Below are 24,073 nucleotides of genomic sequence, written 5' to 3'. Positions count from 1 at the left end.
ACATCCCTAGCCCTTTTTATTTATTTATTTTGAGACAGGATCAATCAGTTGCTGAGGCTGGCCTGGAACTTGTGATCTTCTTGCCTCAGCCTTTCGAGCTCCTGGGATTACAAGTGTGTGCCACTATTCATGGCACAGGTTGCTTTTTTAGAGTATTTTATTAATATGTTTGATAACAGAATGACAAAATTGAGAATAATTGAGAATTGTATCCACCAAGGTTTTTTTTTTTTTTTTTTTTTTTTGGTGCTGGAGATTCAACCCAGGGCCTTGTGCTTGCAAAGTTCTTTTTTAAAATACTTTTTAAGTTGTTGATGGATCTTATTTTATTTATTTATATATATGTGGCACTGAGAATAGAACCCAGTGCCTCACACATGCTAGGCAAGCACTCTACCACTGAGCTACAACTCCAACCACCCCGGCTCTTTTTTTTGTTTGTTTTGAGACAGGATCTTGCTAAGTTGCTGAGGCTGGCTTTGAACTCATGATCCTCCTGCCTCAGGCTCCCAAGTTGCTGAGATTACAGGTATATGCCACTGCATCTTGTTTGCTCCTAATTCTTAATTGACTCAGAGGTACAGGAGGAGAGGGAAATAAAGGACATCATATATGGTTCCTGGTTTCCACGCATACTTCTATTTATGTAAGGTCATTAGTAATGTGCCTCTTCTTTGATTTGTGTTTTCTTTCTTTCTTTTTTTTTTTTTTTTTTTTTTTTTTTTTTTTGTCCCTTAGTCCTGTTAAATTTGTCCCTGTTATTTGTAGAGCACTTCCTTATTTTTCTGGGACAAGATATTCCAGTTCATCTTGTGCATTCTCTGCCCTACTCTGGAATTGGTCATTTCTCTAATGAGCTGTGTTTACAGAAGCATGCTATTTACAAATCAAGATCCATGCCTGAACCTCTGCAATTGGGAGCCCCTTTTGTCTTTGTCTTCAACAGTGAACTTTCCCCACTATAGCACTGATTTCAATAGTCCTTTGACCATTTCCTTTGTTCTGAGCACCACACTCTAGCCCAGGACAGCATCCTTCCCTCTCCATGGACATGCTACACAAACTGGGAACAATGAGCTGATGGGAGAGAGAGAGATGGAGAAAAATCTAGAATGACATTGTCCTGTAAACCCCCAACAGAAACGTGATGTAAAAATAATGGAACTTTTGTGACTGAAAAAAACAAGAAAAAGGGGCTGGGGAGATAGCTCAGTTGGTAGAGTGCTTGCCTCGCATGCACAAGGCCCTGGGTTCAATCCCCAGCATCAGAAACAAAAACAAAACAAAAAAACCCAAAAAACAAGAAAAAGAAGATGAGGATAAAGATGCAGAAATGAATAAGAGCATGAGGACAAGGATGACAATGAGGATTTTGTTGAACAGGTTGTTGGTAAAAGCTGTCTTTTCTTTAAGCTGTTGATCTTGCCCATTACCAGTCTCAAAACTTTTAGAGAACAGAGGTTTCAAGTTTTCAGGGGATTTTTCACTTCTACCTTTTTTGTCATTGAACATCCTGTTGTGTTTTTAGACAACAGCCTCGTATTTTAAGGAACTCCTCCTGCCCCCCGCCCCTAGACCCTAGTCCTGGTCCTGGTCAGTTACCTTCTGTTGTAATAGTGTCCCCTGCAGACACATGCCTCACAGGCAATGCTGTGCCCACCCCACTAACCTCCAGCTGTACCTTTCCTGTTGATTTGACCCCTTCCACACACAGAAAGAGACCAGTGCACAAGAGGTGGTAGATTCTCCCTGTATGAGCCTCTGGTCACGCTGAAGGAGTAAGGCCCACCCTAGCTCCAAGGACTTGCCTAGGTGCTTCCCCAGGATGGGGACAGGTAGACTCCAGGAGTGGCTGCTCTACATACCTGGTCGTGTGTCCCCACGACTGGACCACATGTGGGAGACAGGACCAGTTTGGCCTGGAGGAGCCTGCCTCACTCACAGAACTGAAAGACATGGTACCAGTCAGCAGGGTGGTAATAGGTAAGGTTGTCCCTGCAGGCATCAGGCAGCATCTTCCAGGACTCCCGGGCATGCTTGGGTTGGGGTAAGCTTGAAGGGGACCAGTCATGTGCTTAGCAGTCTCAGGGGTTAGTGTTTGGGCATGTGCACTAGGGAACTGGTGCTATGTACTAATGGACACAGCACCATTTGGAAGTCCACTCACTATGCAGGTAGTACCCACTTTGCAGAAACAGCCTATGGGGATCTGTTTGCGCAGTCGCACTAGGTCTACCCCGCCCCCTGCTCTGAAGGGCGGAGCTTCATGAGGGAGAACTCATTGGTTAGAAAAGATAGCGATTTTTCCAGGTTGTGTTGGTGCGAACCAATTATGGGACAGGAGGCCTTGCCAGCGGTGTGTTTGCGCAGGCGTTCTGGGTATCCCGAGTTGCTTTGCGTGCTAAGAAACGCAGCTTCCGGTGGAAAAGGCGGGAATAATTTAGATGGGGCCCCAAGGCTGATGAAGGAGGGGCTATGCAGGCAGCGGAAGAAGGTGCAGGTGTTGCAGTGGTTGCAGTGGGTGGTGCTGCCGGCCAGGTTGGGCCGGTTGGCCCTGGCGGTCTTGAAGGTCCTGGTGGTCCTGAAGATCCTGGAGGTCCTGGAGGTCCTGGAGGTCGTGGCGGCCCAGGAGGTCCTGGTGGCCTAGGAGGTCCTGGTGGCCCAGGTGGTCCTGGGAATCCTGGTGATCCTGATGACCCTGGTGACCCTGGTGGCCCAGGTGACCCTGGAGGGCCTGGTGTCGCAGGAGAGGCAGATGCTGCAGTTGGTGTCCTTCCACATGCGCCAGGGCCTGGCGGAGATGCCGCGCCAGCTGCTGGAGGTCCAGGTAACCGACTGATTCAGTTATATCCTATTTCAGTGCCCCCCCAGTGGTCCGGGCAACTAGGGGACAGGCCAGGGGCAGTTGGAGTGGGTTGCCTCAGGCAGGTGATGACTGAGAGAGGGGCAGGAGGGAACTGTAGCTGTAGGGTTTGGGCAGGGCATGGCCTGGGCAGAAGGAGGTGGTGATGGGGAAAATCAGCCCAGAGGGAGTCAGGGAACGAAGAATGATGCTGTCCAGGGTGGCCTAAGGGTATCAGGTAGGAGGTGGTAGACAGCAGATATAATGATGTCTAAATAAAGGTTGTGGCGCTCTGCACCTGTGTGGGGAGGAAGAACAAGGAAAGTGCCCCTCCTGCTCCCTGACTTCCCTCACTTGATTTTCTCTTTCTCTTTTAGATGATTAACTGCTGAAGGTCCTGGCCAACTTCAGACTTCCATTTCGTTCTGTCTTAACTGTCTTTCCCTGGTGGTGCAGACCCTGCAGTGCTTCATGCCCCCATTTTTCACTAAGCCTCAGCAGGGATAGTGGGACTGAGCTTTACCTTCAGCACCATCTTAGGCAGTAAACCCTTCCCTCGGCTGATGAGTCCTACAGTATTTGTTACTTTGCTTTGGGAGCCTAATGTTTTTCTTATATTTGACCCCTGGGCTTCAGGGTCTATCTGTTTTGTTTAGTAACCAAATATTTGTTATGCCACAAAATAAACCTGAGGTGCTATTCCGATGTCTTTGTTTCTTTTAAGTTCCAGAACCTCCAGATATTCTTGCCATTGTTCTCAGGTTTTAAGGGAGGTTCTGGGATTCAGATATTATAGTAGTACAGAGTAATCAAAGACAATTTAGGAAACAGAAGAAAAATAATCAATTGGGTCTTATCATTCAGTTTTAACTCCTGTCAAGATTTTCTTAGTATTAAGAAATTCTTAGTACTAAGAATATTTTCTTAGTATTTTAGTTGCATTTATATAATAAATGTAAAACCCCTAAAATATGAGAGTAGGAATTTTTAACTTATTGGCCTAGTTTCAGATATAGAAGAAAAGTGCTGGAATGATTGGTTCAGAGTGTGGGGTGAGAGATTAGCTCCCTGTAAAATATCCTTGAACCTTACCCCCTGCTGTACTGGAGATTGAACCCAGAGGCACTTAACCACTGAGCCACATCCCCAGCACTTTTTTATATTTTATTTAGAGACAGGTTCTCACTGAGTTGCTTAGGGCTCCAGTAATTTGCTGAGGCTGGCTTTGAACTTGCACTCCTTCTGCCTCAGCCTCAGCCTCCTGAGCCACTGGGATTACAGGCATGTGCCACTGAGCCCGGCTTCCTGCAACCTTCTTAAACTCACTAATTAGTCTTATAGGTCTTTCATAGATTTGGTTGGATTTTCTAGATACACAGTTGGCTGTCAAGAAAGACAGCTTGATTTCTTCCTTTCCAGTCAATACCTTATATTGATTGGTTTCCCTCAGAGTGGGTTGGATTTTACTGGTTCTTGGCATACTTAGTAATTTTACATTGAATGCTGGACTTATTTTGTGAGCTTATTTTATTTTTTTTGGTACCACGGATTGAACCCAGGGGCTCTTAACCACTGAGTCCCATCCCCAGCCCTTTTTATTTTTATTTTTTTACTTTGAGACAGATTTGCTTAGGGCCTCACTAAGTTGCTGAGGCTGACTTTGAACTTGTGATCCTCCTGCCTCAGCCTCTTGGGTGCTGGGATTGGAGGTGTGCACCACTGCACCCAGCGACATTGTGAATGTTGAGTTCTGGCTATTTCTCTGTTTCTAAAAGTATCTTGAGTTTTGTCCTGAAATGCTGTTAATGTTACTTGGAATCAGTTTGATCCTTTTGATTCTGGCTTTTAGGATTTTCTAACTAGTATCAGAGCAGATTTTAAGGTAGGATTAGCATAATTGACACTCCAGTGTTTGGCAAGGTTGTATTTGGACACTGAGACTCTCATATACTGTCAGTGGGAGTGGTAGTAAAATCCATCTGGGAGTCTATCACAGAGAAGTTCTTGCTTATGCACATGAGGCAGGATGTTAATTACACCCTCACTTTAAAAAACTGGAAGGGTGAAAATGCACACCAGCTTTGGAAGGATGAAGTAGGTAATGGTATGACTGTTCTGATGGAATATTATTACACAGCAGTTAGAGAAAGAGCAAGGCAGTTGGTTGGTACTAGTATAGAAAGAGATAAAAGCAAGTCACGGGCATCTGTATGGACTATGGCACAAACTGTTTTGTAATACAGTCCTGCCGAATGAACATGTGGAGATAAGCACAATGACGGCCTGGACTGAGCCACCTCTGCTGTGACGAATGCTTATTACTAGACAATAGCATTAAGGAAAGAAACTTTTCAGCCACTATATTTAAAATCGCATCCTTCCTTCTCCCCACCTGCATCTCTCTTAACAGGTGTGGGGTGTAAGGCTTAGATAGGTGCACCAGAATGGGAGTCACAGCTCCACCAGTAAGGAGCTGCAAGGTCTTAAGTAGTTTGGATGCAACGAAAGCCATTAGAGGGTTTTTAAAAAAATATTTTTTAGTTGCCAATGGATCTTTTATTTTATTTATCTACGGTGCTGAGGATCCAACCCAGGACCTCACACATGCCAGGCAAGTGCTCTATCACTGAGCCACAACCCCAGCTCCATTAGAGGGTTTTGATCATTTTTGGGGACGTTATCTGACTTTATCTTAACATTTCTCTGCTCCCACACTAAGAATGGGCTGAAGGGGGGCCAGAGAAGAATGAACATGAGTTTGACAATATCCCTGGGTGAACACATTTATTTCCAAATGGAGATGATGGGTTGGAGTTAGATAAATAGGTAGTTAGAATATAAATAGCAAGGAGGACTTAGGTGCCAGTGGTTAGGTTGCCTTACCCTCTACATCCACTGACTCCCTCCCTTGGTGAGCCCATATAAAGTAGTGAAATTTTTTTTATGATTTATGGGTTGAACCTAGGGTCTTGTGCATGCTAGGCAATCACCCTATCATTGAGCTACATTCCCAGCCCCAAGCTACAGGCTTTAATTGGAATCTATATGTGCTGATAACTTCCAAAGATCTATCTCCAGTCCATATGGAAACTTCAGATTTTTATATCTAATTACCACCTAAATATCTCTATTTGGATGGAAAATAGATATTTCAAGTTAACATCTCCAAGGACAATATGCTTTATTCCGTATTCAGTAATAAGAGTATTGAGTAATTGCATAATGTAATTTATAGTAAACCTGAAAAAACTTAAAACATGTATTCATTAAAATATATGCTTTAAAATAAATACTGAGTTCAAATTATTGATCATATTTATATACAGGCTAGAATTTGGAATCAACACTTAATAAAGCCAGAAGGGACCCTGGTGATCACCTTCTCTAACCTATTCCTTTTACAGATAAACTAATTTGTAGGATTTTGATTTCTTCCTAGTTCCTACTAATTGTAACATTATCTCCATGTCATTGCTTGTGTAAATAATTTATGTATTATTCAATAAAGTTATAAAAAGTATGTATTATTCAATGGTATTACCACATCTCAAGTTCAGAAATTTTGATTCTAAGAGCTCTACGTATTATCAAGCTGATGTCAAGATTCTTGCCAGGAGTGGTTTAAGGTAAGTGATGTTAGCAGAGTTTCATTGGAGGGTCCCTATTCCCTACCCACTCACCCTAAGCTGCACCACCCAGGGTGCATAGTATATGTTAAACATACCTTCCACTCTGTCAGATAAAGACCTGGCAAACAAAGAGCTGATGATAAAATGAAATTGAGATTATCCCAAGAGACTCCCTCTAAAATGCAAAATGCCCATAGGTCATTCCAGTGTGTCATGGGGATACATTTTAACATCCAGTGGCATCAGTGGACTGAGCTAAGAGCAGACCCTGAGGTTAAGAGACATCTCCATCAACATTGGATGCTTTTAGGAAACTTGTGCCTGTGTCTTGTCTTATTTTTTTCAATAAAAATGTTCACACAAACTCCCAAAACATGATCTGCTTTTATTTCCACCCATCCAAACGTGCTCTGCATTATCTTCCTCATCATAATGAGAGCAGCTCCATCCCCCCAGTTGCTCAGGCCAGAACCCTTGGTATTATCTCAAGTCCTAATTCCTCAGTCCTGTTTGTTATATCTTCAAAGTATATACATAACCAACCAGTTCATAATGCCCCGAATACTACCACTGGACTCACCCAAACCATCATCAATACTTGCACAAGTCATTACAACAGGCTCCTCATTAATCTCCCTGCTTTTCTGCTCATCCCCTCAGTCTAGTCTCTACACAGCTAGAGAGATTGATTTCTTCCTGAAACATTTGCTTATAATGCCCTAATGAGTTGTCAACACTTTTCTCTAACTGATGAAACAAGTAGACAGAAAATCAGTGAAGATGCAGATGATCTGAACAACACCATCAATCAACTATTTCTTGTGGTACCTAGTATTGAACCCAGGGGTCCTGTATGACTGAGGTACATTTTTATTTTTTGAGACTGGGTATCACTAAGTTGTTGAAGCTGGCCTTGAAACTTGTGATCCTCAGCCTTCTGAGTCACTGGGATTATAGGTGTATGCCACTATGCCCAGCACTGTCAATCAACTCGCCCCATTCACAGTTTGTAGAATACTCCACCCAATAGCAACAACAATGATAGAATATACCTTCTTTTCAAGTGCACATGCACCCTTCATCATGGTGGACTATATTCTGGGTCATAAAACATGTTTCAACTAATTTAAAAGGATTGAAATCATAGTATGTTCTATGACCATAATGAAACTAAAAGAAAGATATTTTTTAATCAGGAAAAAAATCACAATATTGTCATAGTATGCTTGGGTTGCTACTATTGTTTGGATGTGACTTGTCTCCCTTCTCCTCATGTTGAAATTTGATTCCCACTGTAATGGATTTGGAGGTGGTGGGAACTTTAAGAGTTGATTAGGTTGTGCCAGGTGCAGTGGTGCACACCTGTAATCCCAGTAATGGGAGACTGAGGCAGGAAGTTCACAAGTTTGAGGCTAGCCTCAGCAACTTAGTGAGACCCTGACTCAAGATAAAAGATAAAAAGGGCTAAGAATGTGGCTCAGTGGTAAAGCTCTGGATTTAATCCCCTGTACCAAAAAACAAAACAAAACGAAACAAAACAAAACTCTTACTAGAACCATGTCACATGGTCACCTCCAGCTGCAGGAGAGGCTGGCAAGGGGTGTATTAGCTCTGTAGACTGCTTAGTTGCCTGACATCAGTGTCTATGTGGTTGTCTTTTTGTGGTAAATACCTCTTCAGCTGAGCTGTTTATATAGGCATCTAGCTCTCATGTGAAAGAGCTTGGCGAAGAGGGAGTGAGGGTGTCTCAGAGCCAGGCAGCGCTGAAGTCAGTCCTATCTCAGAGGAGAGTTTCCATAGGAGAAGTGGAACTTGGTCTGGAAGTCCCAGTGGAAGCAGGGGAGTGCCAATCCAACCTCCCCAAGGTGTAGGAAATGAGCAGCTTCCTTTTCTGGTGGGCCAGTGGTGTTCTAGGAGATACCAGAGTTTCAGTCAGGGTGAGAAACAGATGAAAGCTGAGACAAGATGATGAGCTGGAGTTGGTGCTTGTTGACTACACAAAGGGCAGAAAGTGGACTTACTGTTTCAGCCTGAGGTGTGCAAATGAACATTGAAAGAGAAAGAGCAATGTCACCAAGGCCTTTCTGTTGTGCCAGCATGATTCCTTGGGAAACAAATAAGCTCTCCAGGTATCTCTTTAGGTATCAGGCACAGATGGTGGGAGCATTTGTCAAGGCTTGTGATGGAAGAATTCAAGCCTCAGATGAAGATGTTTGGATCCAGACTGTCCCTTAAGAGCTAATGTTCTGAAGATTTGGTCACCAATGAAACAATGTTCAGTGGTGGGGCTTTTGGGCAGTTATTGGATCATGAAGACTCATGATCAATTCTTATAGGCAAATTGATCCATTGATGGATTAATAATTTGAATGGATTATTGGAAGATGGTGGAAACTATAGGAGATGTGACCTAGTTGGAGGAGGTAGGTCAGTGGTGGCATACCTTGGAGAGTTATATCTTGTCCCTGACACATTCTCCCCTCTCTCTTTGTGCTTCCTGGCTGCCATGACCTGAGAAACTTTGTTCAATCATGTTCTTTCTTCATGATGCTCTGTCTCACCTTAGGCAAAGCATTGGAGTCAGCTGACTAAAGACTGAAAACTTTGAAACTGTGAACCAATATAAATCTTCCCTCCTCTAAGTTCTTTTCTTAGGCTCACTCACCCAGTAGGTATAATGAACCATGTGGCTATTAACATGCCTCATGAACATACTGATAGCCGAATGCACTTGGAAGTGGTGGAAACTGTATGCAGTGGGGTACGGTTGAAGAAAGTAGGTCATGGAGCAGGGGATGCCCTCGAAGAGTAGGTCTTGTCCCCAGCCCCTTTCTTTCCTTCTACCTCTTTCTCTTCTTCATAGCTGCCATGCACTGAGCAACTTTCCTCTACCACACCCTTCCACCATGATGTTTCTGTCTTGGAATGAGCCAACCATGGACTGAAACCTCTGAAAATGCAATGCAAAAATCTTTCATCCTAAGTTGTTTTTCTCAGATATTGTTTTCCAGCGATGAAAAGGTGACTAGCACAATGTTTTTAATGGTTCCTTCTAACCCTCATATTCTATAATTCTAAGGCAAACACTTATGAGTCACCTTTGCTTCTGTCCTCTCAAATTTGCACAGTGGTTGTCATGTGGTTAGAGGAGTTGGACTCATGGTAAAATGGGGAGGCTCAGTCAAAACTGTTCACAAGTCCAGCATGTGCCCACCCCAGGAAGCAGCACCCAGTGTGTTTACCATACCCCCGGGCTTGATCCTCTGCTGGGCTGGTTCAGAAATCCAGCTACATTACAGCTGGAATCCAGACAATTTAAAACTGTCTGAGCAGCTGACTTGTGTACTCGAGTTTATGGACACTGGAGTATAAAATCCAGGTAGCAAATATCAAGAAGCAGAACAACAACTGTCAGGTAGAATTGCTCATCAGTGGCCTAAGGTAGAAGTGTTACAGGTGCTTCAGGGAGACCCTCAGAGGGGCTTGTGTCCAGAGGGTGGCCCTTCCTTAACTTGAGCTGCCTCTTAATCACCACTTATCTGAGAAATTGAAATCACCTGGGACCTGGACCCCCTCTACCCACTGTATTCATCTCTCATCTGAGGCCTCATTCTCCAAGTTGCCCAGGGCATTCTTTATCTGGCTCATCTCTCGCATCCTCCATCCCAAAGGTGTTTCTTCCATTCATTGTGCTTCTCATTTACTCCCTGAAGTCATGCACAGAATCCTGCAGGAAAACAAAGAGAGGAGGTCTCCCTGGGGTGGGGGAATAAGTGTGCAGATTCTCCTTCTGCCCCAATGAACACCCAAGCAGGGTTGCTCACAGGGCACTAGAGCGGTGAGGAGGGGCAATGGGTAAGGAACCCATGCAGACACCAAGAAAGGTGAGTCCCTGAGATGGAGAGAGCGACAGTCAGAACATGGCCCTGAGGGAGAATCTGCGCTGCTTGTGGAGTGAGACTGAGCTGTGTGGGAGCCTTCGACCATCTTTTGCATTTGTATTTATTCACCTGTTGATGGAAATTTGGGTTATCTCCAAGTTGCAGTTCTTATCAATCAATCTGATATGGAATTTTATATAAAGGTCTTTTTCAATTCTCTTAAGTAAATGACAAAGTGGGATTGCTGGGTCATAAGATAAGTATGTAAATTTAACTTCATAAGACAAACCAACGAACTGTTTTCCAATATGTTTGTACCAATCTACATTTCTGCTAGTCATGTACGAGTTTTCCATCTTATCTATATCCTCTTTTAGCCATTCTTATATTTTCCAAGTTTTATTCTTCATTTTCAAGTGTGGTTGACCTATCCATTTTGGAATCACCTTGTTAATTTCTATAGGATCAAGATTTGGGGGATTGCACTCATCTATAGATAATGTGATGAGTGTGAGCACTTTAAGACTGGGTCTTTCAATCTATGCAAACTATATTTTTCTTCATTTCTGTAAGTGTTTTTCAGTTTCTCTTTTCAACAGTTTGTAGTTTTCACTGTAAAGGTTTTGCCCATATTTTATCAAATGCTTCCCTAAGTGGTTTATGTTTGGGGATACTATTGTAAGTATTACTGGTTTTTAAAATTTCACTTTTTTTCTTCTTTTGCAGATTACTTAAGAATTTCATATGCGCCAGGAACAGTGGCACACACCTGTAATCCCAGCGGCTCAGGAGGCTGAGACAGGAGGATCATGAGTTCAATGCCAGCCTTAGCAATGGGAGGCCCTAAGCAACTCAGTGAGACCCTGTCTCTAAATAAAATGCAAAAAAGGACTGAGGATGTGGCTCAGTGGTTAAGTGCCTCTGAGTTCAATCCTCATTAGGAAAAAAAAAAGAATTTTACATACATGGACATGTCGTCTCCCAGAGAAAAGATGGTTCTATTTATTTTTTCCAAACTGTAAAAATTTTATTTTCCTTCTTATCTAGTGCATTGTCTAGGATCTCTAGAACAACATTGAATACAAGTGCTGGAAGTGATCATACATGCTTTGTTCCCCAATTTGGGGAGGAAATTCTGCCTTTCACTAAGTGTGAAGTTAATTGTGAGATTTTTGCAGATTCCCTTTATTATGTCTAGAAAGTTCCCTTCTGTTCCTTGATTTCTAAGAATTTTTAAAAAACCACGAATATTGATAGAATGTTGTCAAATGCTTTTTCTACATGTATTGAAATGATTATATTTTTCCTTTATTTCCTTAACATTGTTCATGATATTTATTTATTTATTTTTGGCACCAGGGATTGAACCTAAGAGCTTTTAACCACTGAGCCACATCCTCAGCCCTTTATATTTTTTATTTTATTTAGAGACAGGGCCTTGCTATGTTCTAAGTTGTTGAGGTTGGCTTTGAATTCATGATCCTCCTGCCTAAGCCTTCAAGCCACTGGGATTATAGGTGTATGCCACCATGCCTGACTTGATTTTTTAAATACAAAATTAATCTCTAATTTTGGGAATAAATTACATTTGGTAATGATACATCAACCTATTTATAAATTGCTGGATTCAGGTTGCTAAATTTATTAAGATTTTTTGCATATACTACGATTTCATGAGGGATCTTGGTTTGGAGCCTTCTTTGTGGTGCTGGGAATTGAACCCATGGCCTTGTGTATGCTAGACAAGTGTTCTCCCACTGAACTTTATATCCAGATGGTCTGTGGTCTTATTTTCTTGTAATGTATTATGTAATACTAGCCTCATAAAATGATTTGGGAAGTGTTTACCCCTCCTCTACTTTCTGAAAGAATTTGTATAGGATTGATAATATTTCTCCTTTAAAGAGTAGATAATATTTTTCGTAAAGTCATGTGGATCTAAGCATGTTCAACATCTTTCTTAGATTTAGGGCTACTCAGGTTTTATTTTTTACTTTTTCATAGGTCAGTTTTGGCCATTTGTGTCATTCAAGGAATTTGTTCATTTCATCTAAATTGGCAGACTTATTTATAAATATTATTTCTAATATTTGCTGGTTACTCTTTTTTTTTTTTTTTTGGTGGGGGTACCAGGGATTGAACTCAGGGGCACTTGACCACTGAGCAACATCCCCAGCCCTATTTTGTATTTTTAAATTTACAGACAGGGTCTCACTGAGTTGCTTAGTGCCTCGCTTTTGCTGAGGCTGGCTTTGAACTCTCAATCCTCTGCCTCAGCCTCCTGAGCTGCTAGGATGACAGGCATGTGTCACTGCACCTGGCTTGCTGGTTACTCTTTATATCAATTTTGTTGGCATTAATAAAACTTTTGGAGGCTGGGAATATAGCTCAGTTCGCAGAGTGCTTGCCTCCCATGCACAAGGCCATCTGGGTTCAAGCCCCAGCACCCCAAAATAAAAAACACCAAAAACAAAAAACAAAACAAAAAACCAAAAACTTGCAGATTCATGGATGATTCTGTATTCTTTGTCTATTTTAATTTTATTCATTTTGTTCTTACTTACATGGTGAATTTTTAATTTGTTGTTCTATATGTGATTTTCTGCAATACTAACCTATCAATATTATTACTAAGTGAAAAGTGTCTGTGATTGTGTATCTATTTCTTCTGTCTTTTCTGTGAGTTTTGATCCATGTATTTTGAAACTCTGTTGTATGTAGTGCATACATATTTAAAGTTACTGTTTTCTTCATGAATTGACTTTTTTATCTTTAGCAAATATCCTCCATCCTATTTTTTTGTCCTGAAATGTACTTTGACTATTAATATAGCCACTCAAGCTTTCTTATGATTAGAGTTTGCATAGTCCATCTCTTTCCTTTTACCATACCTATGTCTTTATATTTAGAATGAGTTTCTTTTCTTTCTTTCTTTCTTTCTTCCTTTTTATTTTTGTTTGCAGTACTGGGGATGGAACACAGGGCCTTGTATATGCTAGGCAAGAACTCTATCACAGGATTATATCCCCAGCCTTTTTTTAAGTTTATTTTTATTGTAAACAAATGGGATACATGTTGTTTCAGTTTGTACATGGAGTAACAGCATACCATTTGCATATTCATACATTTATATAGAGTAATGTTGTTTGATTCATTTTGTTATTTTTTCCCTTCCCCCCACCCCTCCCACCTCTCTTTTCCCTCTATACAGTCCCTCCTTCCTCCATTCTTGTCCCCCTCCCATCCCCCAATAAGTGTCATCATCCGCTTATCAGTGAGATCATTCCTCTTTTGGATTTTTGAGATTGGCTTATCTCACTTAACATGATATTCTTCAATTTCATCCATTTGCCTGCAAATGCCATAATTTTATTATTCTTTATAGCTGAGTAATATTCCATTGTATATATATACCACAGTTTCTTTATCCACTCATCAATTGAAGGGCATCTAGGTTGGTTCCACAGTCTGGCTATTGTGAATTGAGCCGCTATGAACATTGATGTGGCTGTATCTCTGTAGTATGCTGATTTTAAGTCCTTTGGGTATAGGCCAAGGAGTGGGATAGCTGGGTCAAATGGAGGGTCCATTCCAAGTTTTCTAAGGAATCTCCACACTGCTTTCCAGAGTGGCTGCACTAATTTGCAGCCCCACCAGCAATGTATGAGTGTACCTTTTCCCCCACATCCTCGCCAACACCTATTGTTGCTTGATCCCCAGCCTTTTAAAGTGAATTTCTGATGCTTAGCATATAGTTTTGTTTTGCTTTTTCTTCAGTCTGACAATTTGCTTTTTAATTAAAGCATTTAGACCATTTACAGTTAATGCAATTAGTAACACGGTCAAGTTTGAATTTACTATATTGCTTATTATTTCGTATTTTTCCCTTTTGTTCTTTATTATTTGTCCACCATTTCATGACCTCTTTTAGGTTATTTTTTTTTTTTTTTTGCGGTGCTGGGGATTGAACCCAGGGCCTTATGCTTGCAAGGCAAGCACTCTACCAACTGAGCTATATCCCCAGTCCTAGGCTATTTTTAAAAAGCATTTCATTGTATCTTACTATGCCTTTTATTGCATCTGGGGTTTGCAATATACATTTTATTTCATTGTTAATGGCCTCCAAATAATTTTAAACAATTTCACATATAATATAAGAACATTCTAACAACACTTCCAATTATAAACCCCACAACATATTGTTATTCTTGCTTTAAATGGTCTATGGAGTTTTAAAGAAAAATTAAAATGAGAAAAAAATTTACATTTATTTACAGATTTTCCATATTGGAACTCTTTATTGCTTTGTTTAGGTCCAAGTTTCCCTCTGGTATCACCTTTAACATTTTGTGTAGTGCTGCAGGTTTTCTGCTCACTACAAATTATCTTAGCTTTTGTATGCCTGAAAAAAGTCTTTCCTTTTCATTTTTCTTGTTATTGAGGTGAGACTGACATAGAAGATGAATAACTTGTTAGTTTATTTTAGAGTCTTTATAAATAAAATCACCCAGTTAGTGTTTGTGTTATCAGCTAGAGGGTTAGTGAACATGTGGTAGAATGAGGACTTCTGCGAGGTATGTTGTGCCTAGCATTTTACTACTGTGAAAACAAGTGCAGCCTCTAGTTAGATGAAAACCAACTGGACTCTAAATTACACACGCCATAAGACAAGACTTCCCACCACGTGGAATGTAAAACAAACTTAATTTAAAAATGTTCACACAGTGTATCTTACAGTTTCCTAAAGAAAAAAGTGAACCTGGCAGTTTTTTTTTTTTTAAACTGCCTTTATTCTATTAGTTGGAAAAAGTAACTGGTACAGAAAAAAAGTTTAGTCAGGTGGAGAGAAGAGAAAAACTGAGTGCCGCCCATGAGAACAAGTGGCTCTTTTGGGAGGGAACCTGGATACAGTGAGAAGAAAGGAGCCAGTCCCTGCAGTCTAATTGCCTCAGGCATGAAACCAAATCCCTATTTCCTTAGCCCAGCTCTGGAGGAGGGTACTGGGATATGAGGGGTCGAAAAAGGGTGATGTGGCCTTTTTTTTTTTTTAATCACAGAAAGTGACAAAATGGGAATTTTAAAAATGAATTTTCCATCTGACTTTATTTCCAAATACACTTTCTTTTTAAAAAATACCAATACACTTTTCTGTGGGATGACAAATATCAGTATTAGGAAATCCAATTATACAAAAAATACTAAATCTAGTCTGGAATAGATACATTTATTTTTGGTAACATACATTAAGTGGCACTAATTACACAGTAACTATAAGGTAACTAACATGAAACCACAGAACTGTAACTCTGCCACAGCTGCATGGACTAGGGCCTTCCTGGCTGGGTACATTTCAAAAAACTGGATGCCCACCCCAGAGCTAGGAAATGAAATCTGCTGAGAAGTAAAGCAGCTGACAGATAATAGGCAGGACATGTTAGTTATAAAGTAGTTACAGCCTAATTCACAAAAGTTACTATTTCTCTTTCTAGAAAGAAGCAAGAAGTTAAGAAATTCCTTGAATTAGCGCCTGGTGTGTCAGGTGGAGTGCAGAGAGGGCTGTTAGAGCAGTGTCAGAAGGACCCTGGCAGATCAGACGGGTTGGACATTATTAATAATCATGGTTGGCTTCTTAATACTGGTAGCAAGATGACTTCTGATTTGTAATCTTAGGTAAATTATAGAAAAATGAAAAAGGCCAGAAATCATACACTAAGATTAATAAACAGCACTTCAAAATTAACCGCATGAGGGCTGTGCCTGCAGCAAGTTTTCACAACACAAGGCACCCAGATTTTTTCTTCCCACATCTGGCTTGAAGAGCAGCTCTCATGGCCATTTCAAAAACCTCCCTCACTCCATCTTTGGTCTTTGCTGAACACTCCATGTACCCAAAGGCACCAATCCTGTTTGCCGTCTCTCTGCCTTCTTCAGGTTTTACTGGCTCCTGCTTCATCTTGATTAACTCCCGCCTTGTGTGCTCATCATTACGAAGATCCTTCTTATTCCCAACCAGGATGATGGGTACGTTGGGACAGAAATGCTTGACTTCTGGGGTCCGTTTTTTTCTGGGATGTTTTCTAAACTATCAGGGCTGTCGATGGAGAAACACATCAGTATAACATCAGTGTCTGGGTAGGAGAGGGGCCTCAGGCGATCATGATCTTCCTGCCTGTGTCGCACAAAGCCAACTCTACCTGCTTTCCATCTACCTCAATATCTGCCACATAGTTCTCAAACACTGTGGGCACATGTACTTCTGGGAACTGGTCCTTGCTGAAAACTATGAGCAAGCATGTCTTGCCACATGCTCCATGACCAACAATCACCAATTTCTTCCTGATGGCCGCCATAACTTACAAATGTGCTGCAAAATGCACGGCCCGTGTGACGAAGTTCTACAAAGTAACTTGAACTTCCCAGATGAAAAGCTGTAATCCCAGCTACTCAGGAGGTTGAAGCAGGAAGATCACAAGTTTGAGGCCAGCCTCCAAAATTTGGCAAGATCCTGTCTCAAAATAAAATGCGGGGAGGCACCTCAGAAGACGACTCCTAGTCTGGCCTCTTTGAGCAGAGAACGCCTGTCCGTGAGTCGCAAGCTTGGAAACAAGGGCGGGTAGCTCCACAGGCGACTGCGGACGAACGAGAGAACCGACCGAGGGCGGAGGGCAGCGGGCGGCGGGCGGCGGGCGGCGGGCGGGGAGCGACGTGCGCGCCCCCGGGTGCCCAGCGGGCTGGAGCTGGAGCTATAGCTGCGGCTCCGCATACGCGCGTGCACCCACAGCTCCTATAATAGCTCTTTTATATATTATAGTGACGTACAGTCAGACTTAAGAGCTCCAATTGTTAAACACTTGGATTAAGACGTGACCACTTTTATTGCCATCTGTTGATTCTAGTCCCAACAAGCCAACATACAGAAACACGCATTGTGAGAAGCAAGAAGTATCACCCATCCCTTCTGCACATGGGCAACTTGTCACTCATGAGCATCACTGAAGTCTGTGAACAGACTGAGCATTCATCCTGAGCGAAAGATGGAATGACTGAAGCACAAATGCAACATATTATAAACAATTTCTTAAAAAAGTCACAAATTAAAGCAAAGTATTTTACAGAATTCACTACAAAATGACATAAAAACTGCCTTCACTTAAGCTCTCTCTCCCCGTTTTTGGCGAGCCACCAAGATGTCTTTGGTCATGGTGGTGACTCTTGGCGTGGATGGCACACAGATTAGTATCTTCAAATAAACCACTAGGTACGCTTCACTAGCCTCCTGTTGACAAGAGCCACGCTATTAACTTCCTTCCTGGAGAAGCCATGCAGTCCTCCCCCATACTACCAAGCCTGTCCCCTTACCTGAAGGGTACCAATGGCTGCACTCTGAAACCTCATTGGTCTTGAAATCCTGGTCTCTCTCTCTCACCAACCTCTGGAAAGGCAACTTCGAGATGAGAAGCTTGGTCAGTTTCTGGTAACAACAAACCTCTCAAAGCGTCTGCAGGACCAGGACCATGTAAAGGGACACTACCCTTTCTCTAGCTCCTGGCACATCTCCCTTGTTTCTGTGCCTCACTGAGCCTGGTGACTTGGGAGTACAGGAGAGTTTGCATCCCTGAACACAACCCTCCACTGAATTGGCCAATTGTCACTTCATAAATGCCTCAGTCCCTTACCCTTTGGGGCGCAAATCTGAGCTCCAAGTGACGTGCATGGGTGAAATGAAATAAATGAGTGGAAACAGGAGTGGCCAAATGGGCACTGGCTTTTTAAGCTGTTGCTATATCTCTCAGTAGAACCATAGGAAAGAAATGTGTGAAAGAATATCATATACAGCAACATTTCCATATCATATGAATTGTTTATAATTCAAGTGTGTTCACCTGATACATACAAATTAAACTAAAAATACAAAAAAAAAGTTCAGATGGACTTTATTAAATTTTTGAATGGAGAAAGGCTTTCCTAAGCCTACTTGCCAAGGAATAATGATAATAACCAGTAACATTTATTAGTGGTTATTATGTTCCAGTCACTGTTCTGCACACTAAACAGGAATTAGCTCATTTTTCCAGAAATACACAACTTTTTCATTGTGGTTATCTTTAGTGGTGAGATTGGTTGATTTTTATTTTATTTTCCAAATTTGCCTATATTTTCTTCCTTCTTTTTCTAAAAATAATGAACATGTGTTACATTTGCAAGCAAACAAACAAATAAAAAACACATCAAGAAAGTTATTTAATTGTTGAGAAAAACTTTTAATTAGTTCCCAAGTGAAATACTTGACGGAAGTTTTAGTTATCCTGTACAATTCATTGGGGGCCGAATTTTTCCTCTGATAGTTTTTTTAATTGGCATCTCTTCTTAATGCAATGAGGAATACTATGCTATGATGAAGTCTCTGAAGTCACTGAAGCTTGGGGCCAAGGTTAGACAGTGTGGGGCCACTGCTGCACAGCTCTGTCTCTGTGGCTTTGAGTTGCTTCCTAACTTCTGTCTTGAAAGTCATTCCTCTAGAGAGCAGTAGTTTGCTTCATCAGCATTTCATCAACATTACACAATGAGATGTTTTCCTTTCATCCATTCCAAGTACTCAGTATACTGTTGTTTGAACCCCTCACTCTCAACAGGAAGTACTCAGCAAAAGATGGCTCCTCCTCTCCACAGCACAAGTCCTAACCTAAACATTCTGGCAATCACATCTTTCGTGTTTTGAAATCAGAGGTGACTTGTTCAGAATGTAATAAATACATTTTGAAACACATCAGGCAGAGTCTGAAATGATTAAGCCTAAGAGGTAGCAGGGTCAGGGTGTATAAATTCAAGAAAAGTGATCAATAAGCAGTTAGTTTTTTACCAGATCCTCAAGATCTTGAATTCCTCAGCTTCAAACCAATGTAATCATGCCGCACTTTCCATAGGGGATGGGTTCTCAGGCCCCCCCAAGATACTAAAATCCTCATATTAAAATGGCATCATATTTGACTGTAACCTGTGCTTCTCCTCCTGTATATTTTAAATGATCTCCGGATTACTTATGATTTTGAATACAATAAAAATACTATAGAAACAGCAACTGTGTTGCTTAGGGAATAATAAAAAAAAATCTGTACATGTTTAGTACAGATATGATTTTTTTCAATACTTTTGACCTGACGTTGGTTGCATCTGCACACCTAGAGGGTTGACCAACACCTAACGAAACTCATTGTTACCCACTCCCTAAATGTTTCCTTCTCCTTCATCATTCTCTGTCTTGGTGACAGGCATTTCCACAGCCTCCTCATCGCTCATCTCGACTTTCATCTAATCAATTCCTCTCAATGTGTCTTATTCACCCTCCCTAGGCCACCCGAGCTCAGGTTGGGACTATTTCTCACCTGTTTGTTGAGAACAGTGTCTCCCCTCTTTTGCACACATTCCTGGGTCCCTTTCTTAGAAATAATGCCTGAGTGCGACTGTCCCTCTTGGGAGGGGGATGGGACTGGCATTGGCCCACACAATATGGACCACGGGAGGGGCCAGCCCTACCTACCAGGGCTGGTGGGCCCGGCCTTGCCCTTCCTCTTGGAGGCCACTGAAGGCCTCCAGCCTCCTGAGGGCTCTTGTGCTGGACCCAGGACACGGGTGGGATCCTGGTGGGAAGCCCCCCACCACCACACTGTGGGTCTTGCATCCTTGGTCTTCTCTGAACCCTCCTCTCACAGTTTGGGGGCAGTGAAAAGCTGCTCTGAGGGGCCAGGACCCACTCATCTGGGAATAGTGGGGGTGGGGTGCACTCTGCTTTGAGCAGCCCAGCTGGTGTTCCAGGTGCTTCCATCCAGACCAGGAGGCCACCTGCCATTGATGGCTCTTTTGATGGTGTCCATTCCCTTCTCACCCCACAGCCCAATCTATGCCATGCTTCTGACTGGAGGGGGCCTATTCCTACTAACTGCTGCCAGACCACCTGACTCTCAGTCTGTCCTTCTCAAAAGACTGGGTGTGAGTGTGTGTGTGTGTGTGTGTGTGTGTGTGTGTGTGTGTGTGTGAGAGAGAGAGAGAGAGAGAGAGAGAGAGAAAGAGAGAGAAGGCAAGGGTATTCTATGCAAGTGGACTGCCTGAGCAAAAGGGACTAGTCAATAGTCTTTAACTTTCAAAACTTTTTGTTATGAAAATCAGATATCTAGACAAAAGTAGAGAAAATATTTTAAAAAATCTTCCCTTGCTGGGTGCTGTGGCACATGCCTGCAATCCCAGCAGCTCAAGAGTCTGAGGCAGAAGCATCACGAGTTCAAAGTCAGCTTCAGTAACTCAGAAAGACCCTGTCCCTGAATAAAATATAAAAAAGGAGACAGGCACAGTGGCGGACACCTGTAATTCCAGTGACTCGAGAGGTTGAGGCAGGAGGAGTGTGAGTTCAAAGTCAGCATCAGCCAAAGTGAGGCACTCAGCAAATCAGTGAGACCCTGTCTCTAAATAAAATATGAAATAGGGTTGGGCATGTGGCTCAGTGGTCAAGTGCCCTGAGTTCAATCCCTGGTCCCCCCCAACAATAAAAAACAAGGGCTGAGAATATGGTTCAGTGGTTAAGACCCCCTGGGTTCAATCCCCAGTACCAAGAGAAAAAAATTACCCTTCATAAATCTTCAATAGTTGACAAAATTTTACTGGCTCATTTTAAAATTGGGGGAGGATTTAGGGATGTTAGCAGAGGGAGCTAATATTTCTTGAGGTGACAGAAGGAGGAACACCCACCTAAACTTGCTCAAAGGAAGGAGTGTCCACTGCATACTACCAGGGCTTCTCATGGCCCTGAAGCCCAGACCATGTGGAGCTGAAGTGGGGTGTTGTCAGCACTAGGCAGCAACTGTTTTGATCTCTATCTTGTTCTCGCATTTCTTTTTTTCTTTTCTTGTTCTCTCATTTTATTTTTCTCCCTCCAAAGTCACACGGATTTAATTTGGCTAACACTTGGACTTCCTTTGATCAACCCGAAATTGTCATCTAATTTCCCTGAAAGCACTTCACATTAGTGCCCCTTTTGCTACCCCTGTCCACCCCAGGCTGCAGCATTGCCCTGCTCTATCCTGAGCGGTGGCTCTGAGGGCAGGGTCATCAGTTAGGTATGATGGTGGAAGTAGTAGGAGTGGTAAATTGGGGAGAGCAAGAAAGTTGGAAACTGCTGATGTTTATGGCATTTTGTTTCGTGCCTGATTTAGGAATTTTTTTGGTTCAATCCATAAGGAAATTTTTGTTGACTGAAAACAAAGTCCAGAGGAAGGTGCCTTGGTAGTGTTTTATTTTCTAGATGAAAGACCCATCTAGGACCTAGGCTCCATGTTTCTTGACCCTTTTAACAGCATGTAGGACTTCCCAGATTTGGTGATATGGATGATTCATCCCTTTCTGTGAAGGAATAAAAAGTAATTATTGTACTAAAATGAATCATGTTAGTGTCTAGTAACTCAGATTAATCTGTGAGCTCCTTGAGAACAGAGATCTTGTGTTAACATTTTCTGTATACCCAGCATCAAGCCCAGTACCAGGTGTACCTGAGGTGCTCATTCATTTATTCAAGAAGTATTTTCTGCTAAGTACTATGGTGGAGGGAAACACAGGAATTCAAGACACCTAGTCCAATCTGTGGAGTGGAGTAGAGTCAATAAACTCTTTTTTTGGATCAGAACACCTGACCCTTGTCCCTGAATCACTCATAGGGATTGATAGTTCAGTTCAATGATCATTTATTAAGCATTTATTTAAGTGGCATACACTGGGGTGACCGACAATCATAGTTCTCACTTTCAAGGGGCTTCTAGGACAGTAAGCAGGCAGAAAAGCCATTTCAGCACTAAATGATGCACATGAGGCCACATGGGAGGGGCAGTCGAGTCAGCTGGCTCAGAAGTAGAAGTGAGGGCAATCCTGAAATTGCCTAGGATGGTGATGGCATAGCTACTGCTGCTTCGATTTGCACCATTGTATTTCAAGTAATCTTGAGGTCATTTTCTGGTGATGCAGAAATTCCATGACTGAGCTGGTTTTGCCTTTCTGCTTCACTTTACCTTATTTGGTTCTGGGAGCTCCTTCGATTTCTATCTCTCCTGGCTCTGTGGCCAAAGAAGTTTTGTTTGGGTCCTCCTGTGACCTTCTGCTTGCCAGCGTCCACATCTTTGACAGTGCTCTAGATGATGAATGGAATCCTGCATGAGGGGGCAGAAAAACATCTACAAACTGCAGTACTGCTATGTCTCAGAAAACCTTAGGCTCTGTCCCTTGTTTCTGACCACAGAAAATGGGACAGTGAGAACAATGGAGAATCCCACATAGGCGCATAGGGGGATGACTGGATGCTTGAAAAGGGGCTATGTTAATCCTGGTAGTCCACACCATCCCCTTCCACTTGATGGGCTGTTGCTTCATCGGTTGGGGCTCTCCAGGAGTCTCTTCAGGGCACCCTTGACTTCCTTGTTCCTCAGGCTATAGATCATAGGGTAGAGCATGGGGGTTACATTGGTGTAGATTAAGGACACAATTTTGTCCTGTTCTGGGGTGTAGCAGGACTTGGGGCGAATGTAAATGAATATTGCACAGCCATAGTGCAGAAGAGACACCAAGAGGTGGCCAGCACAGGTGGAGAAGGCTTTGCTCCTGCCTTCAGCAGAGTGGATTCTGAGGATGGCAGCAATAATGAATCCATAGGAGAGCAGAATCAGCAGGAAGGGAATCAGTAGGATGAGCATGCAGACAAGAAAGACTGCAATCTCATTGGCCCGCGTGTCAGAGCAGGCCAGGAAGAGCACAGCAGGAATGTCACAGAAGAAATGATTGATCACATGGGACTGACAAAAGGGCAGGAGGAATATTAGTGTGGTAAGGGTGAGTGAGAGTGCAAAGCCACTGATACATGCGAGAAGCAGCATCTGCAGGCAGAGAGCCCTCGTGATGATGAGTGTGTAGCGCAGTGGGTTGCAGATGGCCACAAAGCGGTCATAGGCCATCACAGCCAGCAGGAAACACTCTGCTCCACCCAGGGCGATGAAGAGGTGCATTTGCAAGGCACAGCCCAGGAAGGGAATCCGCTGGTTCCTGGACAGGAAATTGGCCAGCATGTTGGGGACAATGACTAATATATAACCAATTTCAATGGTTGACAGGTTCCGGAGGAAGAAATACATGGGGGTCTGGAGGCAGGTGTCAATGAGGGTGATGAGCACTATAGTTGTGTGTCCTGCTAGGGTGATGAGGTGCATGGCTAGGAAGAGTACAAAAAAGAGAATTTTCAGTTCTTCCAGGTCCCCAAAGCCCAAGATAATAAACTCAGAGCTTAAGGTGTGATTTTTCTGCAATGGGTCCATCCTATATTCTCCTTTGTGGAATTCCTGGGCCACAGCTTTCTAGCAATTCTCCAAGCCGTGGGATGCTATGGAGCTCTTTCCATGGATGGGAGTGCAGCCAGGGTTTCCAGGCTTAGCCCTTGCTTTCATTCTGTTAGCTTCAAGTTCTGCCCACTCCTCATGGAGAATGAAGAACTGCTGAGGTGAGGTCACTTTGGTTCACCTGCTGACTTATTACGATCATGAACCAAGATGAGTGAATTCTAAATATGAAGCTGTTTTCCATAGACCAATGACACTGTTTCTATCAGAGCTGTTCTACATTTTGCAGAATTGTCTGGGGTGGGAGCAAGAGGCTGCGGTTGATGTAATCAGTAGGTTTAAATGGAGACTGGGCCT

General features: G+C 42.6%; 1 protein-coding gene and 1 pseudogene across 2 annotated transcripts; both read right to left on the bottom strand.

Moving 5' to 3' along the window:
- Window positions 1-15,764: 15,764 nt before the first annotated feature.
- Window positions 15,765-17,028, bottom strand: LOC306650570 (transforming protein RhoA-like; annotated as a pseudogene). The gene is made up of 2 exons (XR_013766781.1): window positions 16,887-17,028; window positions 15,765-16,704 (listed from the first exon to the last, which is right to left on the bottom strand). The product of XR_013766781.1 is annotated as a transforming protein RhoA-like (transcript).
- Window positions 17,029-22,756: 5,728 nt separating this feature from the next.
- LOC306651809 (olfactory receptor 10V1-like) lies at window positions 22,757-23,695 on the bottom strand (the record flags this gene model as incomplete). Its single annotated transcript, XM_079124678.1, has 1 exon — window positions 22,757-23,695. One exon carries the CDS (start codon window positions 23,693-23,695, stop codon window positions 22,757-22,759), a length of 939 nt encoding a protein of 312 aa, XP_078980804.1.
- Between the last annotated feature and the right edge of the window lie 378 nt (window positions 23,696-24,073).

This window comes from Sciurus vulgaris, assembly GCF_902686455.1.
Source record: "Sciurus vulgaris genome assembly, chromosome: X".
In the NCBI taxonomy this organism is placed as follows: Eukaryota; Metazoa; Chordata; class Mammalia; order Rodentia; family Sciuridae; genus Sciurus; species Sciurus vulgaris.
The sequence above is the reverse complement of the archived record's forward strand: the minus strand, read 5'-3'. Positions and strand labels throughout refer to the sequence as shown.